Source organism: Melopsittacus undulatus, chromosome 4, assembly GCF_012275295.1.
Source record: "Melopsittacus undulatus isolate bMelUnd1 chromosome 4, bMelUnd1.mat.Z, whole genome shotgun sequence".
NCBI classification, from domain to species: domain Eukaryota; kingdom Metazoa; phylum Chordata; class Aves; order Psittaciformes; family Psittaculidae; genus Melopsittacus; species Melopsittacus undulatus.
Window position 1 is genome coordinate 87,665,902 of NC_047530.1, and position 16,340 is coordinate 87,682,241.

At 42.9% G+C, this 16,340-nt stretch overlaps 1 protein-coding gene across 3 annotated transcripts in view; it reads right to left on the minus strand.

Moving 5' to 3' along the window:
• Positions 1-1,125: 1,125 nt before the first annotated feature.
• Positions 1,126-16,340, minus strand: part of BIN1 (bridging integrator 1) — a 96,718-nt gene continuing 81,503 nt past the window's right edge. For 2 of the 3 annotated variants that reach the window (XM_005153822.3, XM_031053175.2), the window contains 4 exons: positions 11,889-11,981; positions 10,994-11,101; positions 10,133-10,234; positions 5,727-6,756 (listed from right to left, as the gene is read on the minus strand). In XM_005153822.3, the coding sequence (XP_005153879.2) occupies positions 6,649-6,756; positions 10,133-10,234; positions 10,994-11,101; positions 11,889-11,981 (411 nt within the window). In that variant the 3' untranslated portion in view covers positions 5,727-6,648. Of the gene's footprint in view, positions 6,757-10,132; positions 10,235-10,993; positions 11,102-11,888; positions 11,982-16,340 lie in introns of all 3 variants that reach the window. The other variant, XM_005153825.2, reaches the window with a different exon arrangement.

Here is a 16,340-nt window from a genome sequence, read left to right on the forward strand (position 1 = left end):
ATTTCTGGGTGATGGGAATGAAACTGCACAAGGGTGGGCAAACAGAAGGTGTGCACAGAGCCTCCACGCTTCAGGGTTTGCTCCTGCCCTGCAAGCTCCCAGCCCAGCAGAGCTGGTCTGGCTCAGCTTCACAGGAACCATTATTGTCAAGCTAAGGCAGAGCCCAAGTCAGCTACTGCAGTTTCAGGGGCACACCCTGCCTCTTACCCTCTCTTATCCATGTAAGTTAATTCAGGTCCATCCCAGTGCCACAGAGGTGAGAGGCTAAAAGATACCAAACCTTCTGGGTCACCTGGAACAAAGGAAGCATGCAAGCACAGTCTGGCCAGCACCTCATGCTGGCTCGGAGGCTTGCACGCTCACATGCTAAAGTGGAAGACTCCGGCAATCTATTCATCAAAGCACTAATTGGCACTGACTTGCATCTGATCACATTCCAACCTTTGGCCAGAGCTTGACTATTTACACACCGTGTCCCATGTGCAGCTGCACTGAGCCTGTCTGGAATGTGGCATCCAAGGCAGTGGACCCAAAATATCCAGCTATGAACTGTGAATCTTTCTAATCCTGTACCTCATGAGTCCCAACATCACTCTGGTTGAAGGGCAGAAAAGAGTATTTTCTTCACCTTTTGGTAGGTGTCTCATAAAGACAGGACTCCAAAGCCAGCCTGGAAACTAAGAGCTCACCCAGGCATGCCAACAGGCCAAAGGGAGCTGGGAGATGTTTGGCCAGATGGGGTAGGATGCCCATGCAGTGTCATACTCCCATCGACAAATTTGCCTTAGAGGATGAAGATCACAGCACTTTGGGGTTAATAGCTATTAAAAAGCAAAAGTCTCACATCCTTCCATACATTGCATTTGTTTGCTGTTAAGTCCTCACAACAGACTAGAACAGAGACAGCTGCTAGTTTATTCTGCTGTTGTATTTGTTTCGGGAAGGACCAGCATCACCCTCTCCACCCCATGTGCTTGTAAGAACTCAGTCTTAATGGTGCCTGGACAAACCAAGCCTCTTTGAAGCTACTCACCTCTTTGAGGAGAAACAAGTCCTGAATTGTTCCACCTCAATATAAAGGCAGGAATAAAATGGGAGGGAGAGAGAAAACAACTGACACAGGACTTAAGATGACACAAATTATATTTCTGAACATCACCAAGAAACAAAATGGGACAAATCCATCTAGTACTTATTACTGGAACTGGGCGTCACAGCTCTGAATACAGTGGGAACTGTTCAGCTTCATTTAAACAAAACAAAATTAAAATAATTAAAAAAAAAACACTCAAAACCCAAATGTTTTCAGGTCATTGTGGTAAAACTCAAGAGACTAATTTAACAGAAGGAAAAGAGATTGCCAATACATTGCCAAAGTTGCTGCCATTTGATTCAGTTAAAGAGAAGCAATAAGCCCAGGACTGCATGTGGCAAGTTTTAAGTAGGGACCATCTACATGAAATGCAGACTAGGGTCAGGATTAGCAGAGTACACTGTAAAAACAGGTGAAGGAATTACAGACACAAGATACACCAAAGTACATGTTCATACAGACCAGTCTTTGCAGCTGTAGCTTCTCCATTCAGTTTCATAAACAAAATTTCTGAAATAACTAATTCCCATGTGCCAGCTACAGACCCCCAAGCTCCACAAGTGCTGGTGGCACAATCCAGCTCTGGGCACCACACAGGATACCTTTCAATCAGGAGTTTGCTACTCAGAAATGTCTAAAACAGAGCATGCAAGCAGAGAGGTGTCTGCACCAGTGCTAGGTGTGATGGTACTTGTGTGACAAGGAATAGCTTCCCTTTGGCAGCCTAGAGAAGAAAAGCTGTTACTTATTTTCCCTATATTAGCATTATCAAGCTACACTGTGCAGGATTTACCAATGGACATGTTTGTGCATCTTCTAGCTTTGCACTTTAGGCTGCTTGGAAGTGCCCTATGCCTTCTTCATCCCAGTAGAGCATAGCAAAGGCTGGGAAGGAGGAGGAGCTGGAGAGTGGGTCCAGATGCTGAAAGTCACTGAGGCTACTGAAATCAGAGGCTACTATGTTAGAAACACACAGTCTTTGTCTGTGGGAGATAAGTAGCTCTTCTTTGGAAGGGCTAGGAGAGGCATCTCTGTATCCTCCATTCACTGTTTTGGGGTATGGACTGCACAGCATCCAAACATCTACAATAGTAGCAGAGAGCATTCAATCTGGCACAAAGCAGGACCTAAGTTAGGAAACTAAGCTTGATATCATCTGCAGGAGAGACAGTTGTTACTGTATCAACCATGCACACCTTCACTGCTCACATTTTGTTCTCAACATTAAAGAAAAAGGTTCCAGAGCTCCCTGGAACCAACAGGTGCAGCAGTCAGGCCATCAACCCAAAATAAAAAGGATAATGTATCATCCCTCCATCCTCCCTCAGCATCTCCATAGCCTTGGCCCTTTTTCCTTCAAAAGGCTGTTCCAGAACTTAACTGATCTGTCATCCCAATTCCAGGTAGAATATGGAGCCTTCACACCAGGTCATTAAAGGGAGACCCCTTTGACTTGGGGGTGTTTGCCTTGGCCAATGTCTTTGGATAGTGGGACAGGACAGGTTTCTGCAACTCTGAACAAAGCTTCAAGGACTAGCTCTGAGCATCTGGAATGAAGCCGGCACAATCCCTTTTACTGCATCACCACAGCCAAAAACCACAAAGATGGTAAAAGCAGACAGCTGAGGAATGCCCATGGAAAGTAGCACAGAGTATGTAGGAGTCTCACCTGAAACACAACACATTCATCTTTACCATGGGATCTTTCTCTAATGCTAATAAAGATATATTACTGACATTGCTAAGATAGAGAAAGGGGGGAAAAAGCAATGCCTTTTTTCTTTCTTATCAGTTGGGTAAACAATAATTGCCACTGCACAATGAGATTAAGCTCAAATTGGAGCCTAAATAAACCTATAGTCATAAACCTATAGTCATAAACCTATAGTCATAAACATGTGACCAAACAGAGACTGTTAAAGCAAAAATATCTTTCTAAACCAGGCTACAAAACCAGTCAATGGCACAGGGTAAGAGATGCTTTTATTGTTCACCCAGTGAAACAATAAAATGGAAGATTATTAGATGGAGAAGCAGCAGCTTTGCTGGGCCAAGTACTGGTAAATCCTGAAATGTGTCCAGTGTACCTGGCAGTAGAGACAAACTGGGCAACAGGCTTCTTTGGGTTCTCTTCAATGGGTAATATATTTACCAAAAAATGCCATTTAGGATTAACTGAAACCAGTCATCAGATTAAATAAGGCAAAAGCACTATTAACATGAAAACATTTTCTTTCAGCATTTTCAGAAGAGAAGGTTTCACATTTTTGCTTCAAAGCAACTTGTTATAGCCTAAGTCATGATGTTCTTTAAAAGTGAAAAAGCAACCCTACAAATTAATGCTTCAGTTTGGTTGAGAAGATTTTTTTAGTGTTTTGGTTTTTCCCTTTTTTATTCCACTGAGGAAAAAAAAAATATCCTAGGTCACCCTTACAACTTTTTTCCCCAGATTTTTCAGTTCAGCCTGCAAACTGAAAAATCACTGTGGGCACAGCCTATTTGGGAGTTTACTGTCCCTCTTTGTATTTGAATCAGTCCTAAAACAAAGAAAATGGGAAATTCATTTCACCAGGTAATACGAGCTACAGTCAAGCTATTTAAGCACACAAAAATACTGACAACAGGAGGAGTTGCTGTTTGCAATGGGCTGAACATGATCCAGGAGGCAGACAAGAGTTCTCCTGGTTCCAAAAAACACTGACATCTACAAGCTTCCTGCTATACCACCCTGCTCTCATATAAGGCAATTTATAAACTGTGGGTCCCATCCTGCATTTTCAGAGTCTGACTGAGATGCTGACAGGGAACCCATCCTACCTGCACTGCAAAGGGTTCTGAGGGTTGGGATTTTTGTGCTGCGGGGAAGCAAATGGGGAGACACGCAGCATCCTCCCCACTAGCAATATTTGAGCATCACTCAACGTGACCTGAAAACAACATCCCTTTTTTTGCAGAGTGTTATGATGTCTGCAGGGACAATACAGTACTGGATAGTTGCTTTGCAAGCTCAAGAAAATGAGAAGGCCTTACAAGGATCCTTGTTGGGACAGTCATCTGGTTCAAACACAGCAGAAGACAACAAAATCAGGGGAAAAAAGCCCACAATAAATTAGGAGTCAATACAGCTTTCTAAATGGGCTACAAGAACTACTTGCAAGACAACAAAAAAAAAGTCACAGCTCTAGTACTTAGAATCTTGTCTTTGTTTTTAAAAAAACAATAATCCACAGGTTTTGCATAAAAATAAACATTTTAAACTGACAGCACTATGTTAATTGGATCAACCTGCTTTTTAATATATATATTTCTACATATATTTAAATGTATATTTTTTTCTATGAATATTTTTAAAGGATTAATGGAAGTCAAATGCATAAAAATAGATATTCTGAGAAAAAGAAAAAAGAGAGTAATAATAAAGACAACCCCAATGAAAAATAAAAAAAAACAAAACCAAACAAGGCAGTATTCCAAAGCAACAACTCATCCTACTACTATAATTTGTGGAGTCCAGTCCTTCTGTACGGTGAGCAGCTACTCCCAAATACTATTGGGTTTTGTAACAGTGATATAAAAACATAAATTCCCGCATGTTTGGGGTTTTTTTAATTAAAAAAAAAAAAAGGTGGGGGGGATTGGGTACATAGGACAGATCTTGATGCCTGTTACACTGCTGTAAATAACTAACACACAGAGATCACCTCCCCAAGCTGAAAGCAGGAGGAACTCCAGCAATTCTTGCATTCATAAGAATATATTTTCTAATCAAAATCTAATCTTTCCCTCTGAACTAAAATTATATTAAAAAAAAAGAAAATAAAATAAAACCACACACCAAAACAAAGCCCTCCACTTCTGTTCTACAATGTTTGTCTGTTGTCTTACAAATAGTCAAAACAGGTTGGAAAAGTGGGATTTTCAGTAGTGTGTGTCAGCATTCCATGCATCTTTGACAAAAGCCAGTTCCTAACAGTTAGGAAAATTATTTCAGAGAGTGATTCTGTCCCTTTACAGCGGGAAGTAATCTCACTGTTAAAAATTTATTCAAGGCAAAACAATCAGGGGGACATTGGGCACATAAGAAATGGTAATAGCCTGACCTGTTTGCCATCTGCATCAGTATTCAAGTAAAGTTTAAAGTACCTTTGTGGGACTTCAGATTCTTGGAGGGTCAGACCAGCTTATTTTAACAAGTGTAATATGCACTCTGAAACAGCCTTGTCATCTGTTTGCTTAAACTAAAAGAGCTCAAAAACAAATAGAAGCAAAGGAAAAGTATAGGAAAGGTCTCAGCATCAGTATTAGATGCAGAGTGTCTTCTTGACACTGCCACTTTGATATTCTTGCCTCCCTTTTTAATGCATTAAAATATTATGAAGTCTTGCAGCCATTTTAAATGAGTACTTCAAGAGTCCAGTTTTCATAGATGTTAATTTGATCACCAGCACAGCACTGGAGAAAGCTGATCTAACAATATATCGCTTACAGAATTCTTCAAAGGAAAATAAGAAATACAATTCCACAAATAACAATGCCAATTTAAAACACAGAATGCAAATTGTTTTTTCCTCAGTGTTTTTTCTCATTCTTTAAAAAAAAAAAAAAATAGTCTTTCCGTATCTCTTTCTTTAAAAGCAATTTTACTAACCAGACAGATTTTAGAGCTATCTTTCATCTACATGAATCTAGGCTTTTCTGAAACTGCCTGCAGGGTCTGGGGGGGCAGAGAATCCCTTCTCCTACATTTCAGAGCCATCTAAATGGCATCTGCTTGTTTTGTCTTGTATCTTCTCTTGACTTTGCCCATTCCTCTTAGCATTTCACAGGCCAATACTACTGTGAGAATTCAGGTGTCTGCATTTGAAAGACCTTTGGACTGAGCACAGCTTCACACATTCCATCTTCTCCATGCCCTCTCCATGTAGTTTCTTTTGTCTTTACATATACAAAATCATAGTTTGTGTAATATTGTTTTTAAAGGAAGAAAATAAAATACACGCACACACACACATACACTGTATTGGTGAACACTATACACTGAATTTTTTTTAACAGCATAACAGAAAGTTTGGCCTACTGTAGGTTGAACAGATAGGAAAGGCTGAATTTTTACGGTTGCCATGCAAGCCACCTCCAAGACAAAACAGACTGACCAACCCAAGAGCAAATGCGGCTTTCTACTCTCAAGCCATCAGACTAATACTGCCTCTCCAGGGATCAGACTGACATCTCACCAATTCAGTCAATACAGTATTCAGAGAACCACTGAGTTGCTTCTGCATCAGTCCGTTGAATCCAAATGCTGTTAAAACCAAAGGGGGAAAAGGGTATTTGACTTGCCTTATTATTATTAATATGTATATATGTTGGTAACACTTTGAATTTCAATTTGCTTCTGAAACCTTGCCCTTTGAGAAGAACACACTCTTTAAGTTGACTTTTTCCCAGGCTTCTGTTCCTTTAAAATTCTCTCTTCATTTCACTGTTCTTTTTTCAATTATCTAACAGAAAACTTGCTTTCTTCCAGCAGAAACACATCTGGTGGGCTTGGGCTTTCACTGCACCCGCTCTGTGAAATTTTCTGGGAAAACCCCTCGGCACTGGTCAAGTTCCTTGCGCTGGATCCAGTCAGACTCCTTCACACCCATCAGCCATCCTTCATCCTGGAGGGGAAGACAGAGATCAGATGCTGAGGGATAGATGTGAGCAGGGATTTCTCTTACAGAGTGCAGGCCAAGGAGGTGTCAAGGCATTATGAAAGCCATGCTAATATTTGGCTTGGAGACGATTCAGGAAGAGAATGGGTGGAAAAGCAAAAAATATTTTCACTCCTTTTAAACAGGGAAAATGCTACATCCCACCAGAGATGGTACCAAAACTCCTGACTGAGACTTCCTAGAAACAGTGAAATTGTAAACAATTAGCAATGTCATAATTTACACCCATAGAAGGAGGAGAGATTCTGTCAAAGAAAGACACTACAGCTACAGGATGCGAATCACCTATCTTACCTTTTACAATCTACACATGAGGAGTGTGGCATTCTCCATACTCATTAAAAGAGATGGGCACCTCCACAGTGCAACCCACCCCATTCACCTTGAGCACAGGTCTTTGGAAAGGCTGAATCACTCCCTGGAGGTGCTCACAGTTAGTATTTCTGAGAGGTGGTACAGGCAAAATGAGTCTTGTTTGCTATGCTGAAATTCTGGTCTGTGAGAATGAAGGGTGAAACCCATCTTCCCAAGCAGTCTGTTGGGCCTCATGCAAGGTAAGGCTGGCAAAACTCCAAAACTTCCAAAACAAACCAAACATCTATAAATAGGGCTGAAGAATTTTCAGTGAGGCACATGGAGTCCTGCTTGGTAGAACCTGCTCAGTGGAGAAGCAGCCTTCCCACCCTCTGCCTGCAGGGTGTCCATCATTGAGATTTCTATTCCATTGAAAGCATGAGGGAGACAAGATACTCAAGGTGAGAAGGCTTCACTGCTTGCAGCTCATGTGTGCAACTACCCTATTCTCTGCATGCCTTGGAGCTGCCACCATGAAAGTTTCCCTTCAGCACGCAAATATACCAACTTGTGAGTCATTTGCAGTGGGTAGCCTATGGCTTAAGACTGTAGCATGAGGCAAGAGAACTGCATGGGGGACCACTGCCTTCAAACTCAGCCAGCTGCTGTGCATCCACTCCCCTGGGCAAAGCATACATCAGGCTTATTTAAAGGTATGTTATCACATTCAACTACGTATCTTGCCAGGACAGAAAAGCTCAGACAACCAGATGGTCTAAGCTGTGGGGAAATGGGGCATGTATGCATGTGGCTAACACAGTTTTTCTGACACTTCTGCCCTCCTGTAACCATTAAGAGTTACCTGGGCATTGACTCATGGCCAAGCAACACCACTCTTAAAACATGTTTTTAAAAACATACCTGCAAGTGCAGGATCAATGCAGCCCTCACCAGGGGTGATCCATGGGGCACATATTGCTTTCTGCTGGCATTTTACAGATTTTGCCCTCTTGTTCTGTTTTCTGCACATTTCATGTGGCAGCAGCTCAGACCACCCATGGTATTTAAGTTCCCTGCTCCTTGCAGGCTGTACTGGATGTCTGCAGGCTCAGTTAGCCCTTGTGGCTACCTTAGATTTGAGCATTCAGAGGATGCCATGGGAATGGCTTGAGATGGGAGCGCATCTGCAGCAGCCAGCTGCAGGAACTGCAGAAGGACTGACATGCCATAAATCAGGAAGACAAACAACTAAGCGGAATACACTGGGCCTAAGTGTCTGGAAGGCAGCTTCTAGCTCACAGCACAGCGAGCACAAAAGCTCATCCATTTGCACAAAGCATCTGTGCCATACAGCATGCATCATTCCTACTGCATCCTGCTAGAACTGTCTCTTCAGCTGTAGGGATTAGACACAAATACCCAGACTGATCCTTTCAATTTTGAAACATGTCACATGAAGTGCCAAGTTTGAAGCAGTGAGGCCCTCAACTCTTTCTTCAGTCAAGAGAGATGAATCCAGGCCTGGCTGATGTACTTACAAACTGACACCTAAGCTGCAAGACTGGGACATAGCTCACAATCTATTATCCTAAGCTTCCTCTGCTCACGTGCACAGTTCATGCACATGTTAACAGCTATCATTTTCTGGCCGGGTATGGTTAAAGATAGGGAAATGAGCTGTAGGACAGGACACACTGTAGGAGGGTTAGAGGGCTTCCGTGCAGCTACAGCATCATGTTAGAAACACTCAGAGCTCACCCTCTGCAGCTTGGAGAGTCTTGAGTTCATGGCTGTTGCACCCACATCCAGCTAGAGTGCAAACATAGGGCGTTGAAAACCTCTGCTCCACAAATGCCATCTCCTACCACAGAAACTAGGGGAGTTGCCACTCATTTCTAATCCAGAAAGCTTTCTGATAAAGGAATGCTCACAAATGCTTGTGCCAGGAAGACCTACTCAGTGAAGAGTTTTGTCTCCAGAAGAAATCACTGCCTCTCCCCCATAAAACCCTTCCCCCCAGAGCACCTAGCTCTGTGGGAACTGTTGGCACATTATAGCTCCCACTTCACAAGCAGCGGGAAGATCTGCCTTCATAATTCAAAGCCAGTAGCTGAACCACAAAGAGGATCTCCTGTGACCAGTACACTACATCACTTTCCCTCTATACCTTGTAGAATCTAGATGTTGTATGGGCTTAGCCAAAGCCAAAGAGCTGGTGACTACTGAATCAATTTGGAGAATTCACTTCCTTTTCTGAACAAAAAGTTAAGAGATATGAGCATTAATTTTATAAAATCACCATCTCCCTTAGCCAAAGTGTTAAAACTGCTGCAGACTTTATCAGCTGGAAGCCCTCAAACACAGCAAGTGTGAAGGATTTACTCAAAGCATCTAGAAATAGCTTAAAGAAAAACATCACCATTTAAATTCAGGCCGGAAATAGACCATGAGATGTACTCTGGCACTAAGCAACCTGCTCCAGCACTTGATTCTGCTGCCATCTCCTGACCAAACACTCTCTTTCTGAAACAGCCATTGTTATGCTGAAGTTATGAGGCACCATCCATAGCAAGCTGCTTTCTCAGAGCCCCAGCATTTCTCAACAGGGGAGAAAATATCATCATAAGCTGTGGGTCGCTCCTGCCAATACCACAGTCTGCAGTGCAGTAGTCACAGGGAATGCATCAAGTTTAGGAGCAGTGAGGAGGCAAAACATGAGCTCTGTTGGGCTCCCTGATCAAGAAAGCCATTCTATTGGCTCTAATGCCTGACAAGGACAGGAAGCCATGGCTATTTTACATGCTTTATTGCAGGATAATGTCTCTACTTTCCAATAACAAGCAAAGTCCTCCCTTCCATAGCAGGATGCCAATCTCAAGCTCAAGGACAACCGGCCCTCACACCAGCTCCCAGCCACAAACTGATGGCTCTGCATCCAGACAGATGACTGTTAGTGGAGGAAGAAGCAGCTCTGGAAATCCCTCTGGCTCCTCCCGGCCCAGGCTCACAGCCTGTCTTCCCCACTCACCTGTTCCTCAGGGTTCTCAAAAGGAATCACAAGCACCACATCCCCAGCCTTCAGCTGCAGCTCATCGCTGTCAGTGGCTGTGTAATCATGCATGGCCTGGACCTATGAGGAGAGGACAGAAAAGCTTGGGTGAGGGCCAGCCTTCTCTCACCCAGCTCTGTAATGGGTGACAGGCTTTCCACTTTACTGGATAATTCAGGTTGGAAAACACCTTTGGAGGCTAACAACATGCTGCTCAAGGCAGGTCAAGCCTGGATCACAAATGTGCCAGCTATGGGAATAACCAATTCCTTAACCTGATGGCTACATGCTTGTTCATATAGCTTACCTTTGCCACAGGGGCACCCTGGTGTGTCTCATACAACATGCTATGCATCAGCACTTCCCCGTCCTTCCTTAGGAGGACTGAATTCCCACTGTATGGGCCTAAAATCCTCACAGGGAAGAAAACCTGCATTCACTTGAATAGTGACCTCTTTTGTTTTCACCAGCTGTGCTACAAGAGTATTATTATAGCCTCCCATGTGTCAGAACAAGCAGAGAGAGGAAACACAAGGAACAGTATCAGTCTGTATCTTCACCACCAGAGACACAAATAACTATGACAGAGAGAAGGAGGGTTTTTGTTATACAGCACAGCCAGATATTTAGACACCAATGCTCTTACTACAGCCCTTTGAAGCATCTGGAATTGCACAAAGCTGCGTTGCTGGAGAGAAAGGTGTAATTTCTCCTTCAACTTCCTTCCTCCTTTTTAATGTGGCACAGTCCATGGCCATGCTGAGTGAAAGTGGTTGATTCATTACAGGAAAAAAAAATAAAAATCACTAGGAACTCTGTGCCGCACCACCATGCACTCACCTTGAATAGAAAACCTGGGGGCATGTCAGCTCTTTCAGATGAAGCTCCTTCCACAGTGCCATTGACGGTAGCAGGGAAAGTTTCCACAACAACAGCAGGCAGAGAGCTCTGGCAGGCAGCAACAACCAAGGAAGGGGAAAAAAGGCCATTGAGAAGAAAGAATCCATCCAAACCTGCAGCACAAAGTCCACCCTGGCAGATCCATACCCCAAATCCACCCATGGGGTTCAGGGGGTTTTTCCAGCACATCAGTCAGTGACAAAACACTCCAAAGGATGGCAGAGGCAGCAGTGAGAAAACAGGAGAGGTGAGCATGTCTTCCTTCGCCTAAGATGGCAGAAGGGCAGAGAGGATTTAAGAGCTGTTTTTTCTGGGACTGTAACGCCCAGCAATCCCCATTTGCTGCAGTCACAACACAGTTCTTGTAAAGTCCTCATGGAACAGACAACTCAAATGTGACAGCCAGTAGGAACCAAGTGGCCATGAGATGGGACCTACTCCAGTCCCCTAAAAAAGTGGAAGTGTCAGGAAAAAAAAAAGAGCCCTGGATATTCAGGAGAAATGGGCAGAGCCCAGAGGACATGATAGGGAAAGTTAATGGCAAGCAAAGAGGATTCCAGCAGACAATGCATGTGTAGGACAGCTTGGGCTGTGGGCTGGCTTCACAACATGGGTGAAGGGACAGCTCTTTTTGTGCATCATCCAGCATACCATTTCACAGATAAAATGCAAAGGCTAAGTCTGGGTTCTGAATAACAGCATTGTAACTTCTGGGGTGGGAGGGATGTGTTTTTCCAAGCAGACACACGTCTCTTCCAGGCCCAGCCTCATGCATCTGCTGTATGACAAAGGGATATGATGGAGAAAAGGAATTGCTGTCCCTTGAAGTGCTTACCGATCCTGAATCAGCTTCAGTTTTAGATGGTTCAGCTCCAGCTGCTGCTTCTGATCCAGCTGCTTCAGCTCCGGCCTGGGCTGCTTCTGCAGGCTGCAATACAAAAGTCATCCAGGTGGAAAGTTACTCTCATTACAGCTGCGAGTGTGTACAGAAAAGTGTAGCTCAGGCTGTCCAAGTGCTCTATGCTGTTGACTGCTGCCATCTGCTGACAAATAGGTGAGAAACCTCAGGGTCTTGCTAGGCATCTGTCTCCCTCTTGCTCTGCCACCCAGTGAAATCACAGTAAAGCCCGCATTCCCTCAATTTCAGCCATGCAGCAGGCAGTACTCCAGAAGAAATCAATGAAACACGAAAAATTCTGTGCCCATTTTTCTTCTCACCATCTAAATTGCAGACCGACCTTACACAGTAACAGTATCTATTATTATATATACACTGCCCATTTGTATGTGAATACAAGTCCACTTGCATGCCAAGGGATCAGGCTTTCTCAATAGCCCACTTCAAGGATCAACAATCAAGGAACATTTAAACCTTTGCATCTGTTAGAAGCAAAAGAACATAGAAATTTCCACATATGGAAATTAGTCTGGACCCAGCATGGACATTAGCACTGAATCAAACAGAACTTAAAACTGTGTTTTCACACAATTTTATTTTGGCTAGACCCAAAGAGTCATGAATTTGGATTCTTTTGTGACTATTCCATTACTAAGAATTTGCTGTAAATATTCCACATGGAATGCGCATGTACTTGTGTTGGTGGAGAGAGGTGCATTCTTTTAATGCTGCCATTAAATGCTGCCACCACCAGGAAGAAATATTCAGCATCACCTACAAATCACAGATTGGCACAGACTGTTCTAGGGAGCCCAGGGACAGAAGATTCTGTGCACAAAAATCCAGCCAAACACCTCTGATACATTTCCACTCGTTCAAGTCTTTATTCTCCTTGACTGAAGTCAAGCTAACTCAATTTTAACACAAAACTAAAGATATTTATTTGTCCCTTCCAGAAACTGCTGCAACACAGAAAATAACTTGGATCTGGTAGCATCAGTGCTGCAGATCAGCCCCTTGGGAAACTGGCCAGGAATCATGTGGGAAGACTCCCGACAAGAGTCTCAGGGATCTCATATGCAGCCCATCATGGCCAGTCTATATCCATTTGTTCTCTATATCTGATAGCACACATGCCCCTTTGCAAAATCTAACCAGATATCCACTCCATTCTTGCACAATAGAAAACTATAGAGAGATTTACCATTTTTAATACGTGTGAATAAACCAGCTTTAGTATACCTTCATGCTTCATACATTTGGTAAACACATGTTGATGTGGTTTCAGCTGGGATACGAGTTCATTTTCATCCTAGTATCTGGTATAGTACTGTGGTTTTGATTTAGGATGAGAAGAATGTTGATCACACACTGGTGTTGCTAAGCAGTGTTTGTACAGGGTCAAGGCCTTTTCTGCCTCTCACACCACCCCACCAGCGAGCAGGCTGGGGGTGTACAAGAAACTGTGAGGCAACAGAGCCAAACAACTGACCCCAACTGACCCAAGGGATATTCTATACCATTTATATTCCATGTAACATAAACTTTGGGGAAAGCTGGCTGGCAGTCCTACTCAGGAAAAGGCTGGCCATCAGTCAGCTGGCAGTAAACAATAGTTTTTCATTTGCATCCCTTGTTTCTCTTGAATTTTATTCCTCTTTATGTTATTTTGCTTTTCATTACAATTTTAAAATTATTATTCTCATTATTATTTTAATTATCAAACTGTTCTCATCTCAACCCAGGAACTGTCTTACTTTTACCCTTCTAGTTCTCTCCCCCATCCCACCAGTGCAGGGTAAAGGAGTGAGAGGACAGCTATGCGGTGCTTAGTGTTTGGGGTTAAACCACAACACACATATGCTTGAATATAACCACGTGAAAAACTAGGCATTGCCCAGATCTCTTAATACTGCAGTTCTCATAGTTCTGACCCTACAAAAGCCCAGTGAAAAGCAACAACCACGGTAACCCTTAACTCTATATCTATCTGGCTACTAGCCATGCACTGGCTCAATGCTCTAAGTATTTTTCTAATAATGGCAGTAATACAGACAAAATAAATTCTTGATTTAACAAAAAGCCATTATTTTACCTTTAGCTGTTCCAGTGTTGCCATTTAACACATGCTTGCCTCTCCTATCACACCCTTCCTTATGTCTCCCCATCACTATGGCCTATATTGCCAGAGAGTATTAGGAACAGCAGAGTTATTCCCATCCTGCAGAGAATTTCCACAGCAGCTTTGATACTGCTAAGGTAAATGTACGCATATGAAATGCTATAAAGGCTTCTCCTATTTAATTGCATTCATTCCTAAGTTGCTTTTTATTTGGATTCCAGGAGAACTGGAACTGGGACAGATGCCAGCCCAACTCTATCTGGCCCAACATGGCTTTTATGTGGACAAGTATAAAGGAGATCAATGTGAGCTTCCTTTTTAAAATCACCTAATTTTCAAGAATGATATTTTTTTAATAACCAGAGGAACTGATCCTAAATTAAAACCCTGGATTGCAATAAAGGGTGTTTTCATGTCAGCTACTTATTATGCTACTTTGTGTACCTGTGGGCATCTCTATGCCTACAAAAGCATTCAGAGGACAAGAGGAAGAAATGCTCACTGCTATTGCCAGGTTTGAAAGCTTTGCTTATTCCAACAGCAGCATCATACACACCAAATGCAATTTTCCTAGTCTGCAGAACTAAGCAAGCTCTGCTGCATCCAAGATTCTGTGCAGTTATCAACCTCACAGCATATGGGACTATGTAACCATGCAACAAGCCTCCTCTCATCAACAGCTAAGAAAAACATTAGAGCAAAACCACTTCAGTAGACTTGAAGAGCAAGAGGATTCCCCCGCTATAAGGTGTTCTGCTCTTTAGCCAGGTATAGTATGCCAAGGTGGGAATATGTTGTCAGGTAACATTCCCTAGTTGATTAAATTGTTCTTTGAGTGAAATCAGTTTCCAGGGTGGAAAAAAAATAATAACCCAGAACACCTTTTATGCCCAGACTGTAGGCACAGCTTAATCAGCTGCAGTCATACCTCACCCCTGCCCATCCACTTGAAAGGCATAAGATGCTTCACTGCGAAAACAGACTTCTTTTCATTCTTACTAAGACAGACTGACAATGCACATACAGGGGAATGACTGATGTTAAACACTGCTGGCTGATAAAACAGACAAAGCAAACCTCTTTCTCGACATGACCCAAACTCATATGAAGGAGAGCACACTGGCCACAGAGAATCTTCAGGCCAGGCTCTCAGCTAGGGTTAACTCATGTCTTCCCAGGTACAGACTCTAGGTGGTGATATGGCCCTTAAGAATGAAAAGGTTGGCAAGACTTGCTGATTGGCAAGATTCCCCAGCATAAGCCAAGAACAAGTGCTTACATCTAATACCATGGTGTTGCCAGCTCAAGTAGTAGGTCTGAATACCTGGGAGTTGTCTGTCCACAAAGCTGGCTGTTTGTCCAGAGGGGCTCAGAAGTTGTACCTGAAGTATCTCCCAATGGGCTAATCTACACCAATCTGAGACCTTCGCAGGCCCGATATATCTAGAGGGTATAAATGAGGGTTTGGCTGTGGTACAGATGCAAAGCATATGTAGGGTCTCTCTTGTCAGCAAGCTCCAAAGCTGAGGTTGAGGCAGATGTCAGGTAAGTCTTAGGCCTGTACTTAACTTTCAGTGTAGACATAGGCTGAGCTGATTCACATCGGCCTTTACGGCAATGATGGTCAATAAATAGCAAACACCACAGATAATTCCAAACATGTATGTATACACAATGGTACAGGCAGTAAGGATAAGGGACAGCTGAGGCATTTATGCATTACACTTGAGACCAACAGGTAACACTGGGGAATGAAGGGTGAAGATGATGCCACAGTGGGATTAAGTTTGAGAACATCATAATAGCATCATGCTAAAGGAAAGATGAGTGAGTTAGCAGGGAATAGCAATGGATTTGTGTGCTGGTGGAAACTTAAGTTTCAGAGTGTCAGACCTGACTTGCAAATATGTGTCTGCCCTTGAGGCTTCATGGAAAGTGCAAAAGTGGTTTCAGCAGCACAGAGAGCAACTTCAGTTTGGGGTGGGCAGAAAGGAAAAGCAGCAAGGGAAAGGAGACAGGTATGATGTTTGGCACACGGCACATGCACAGTAAATGATGAGATGAAAGCCATATGAAGTTCTTACCTCCCATAAATCCCAAGGTAAAGACTAAGCATGTCAAAGAGCAACAAAAATAAAACATGTTTATATGTGATTATTTCAGTGAATACAAACATTACAGATGCTGGTCAGACTGAAGCAGACATACACATTCAACAACACTTATCCCTGCATGTTTTAAAAATATTCTTTTAGTACCTGAATTTA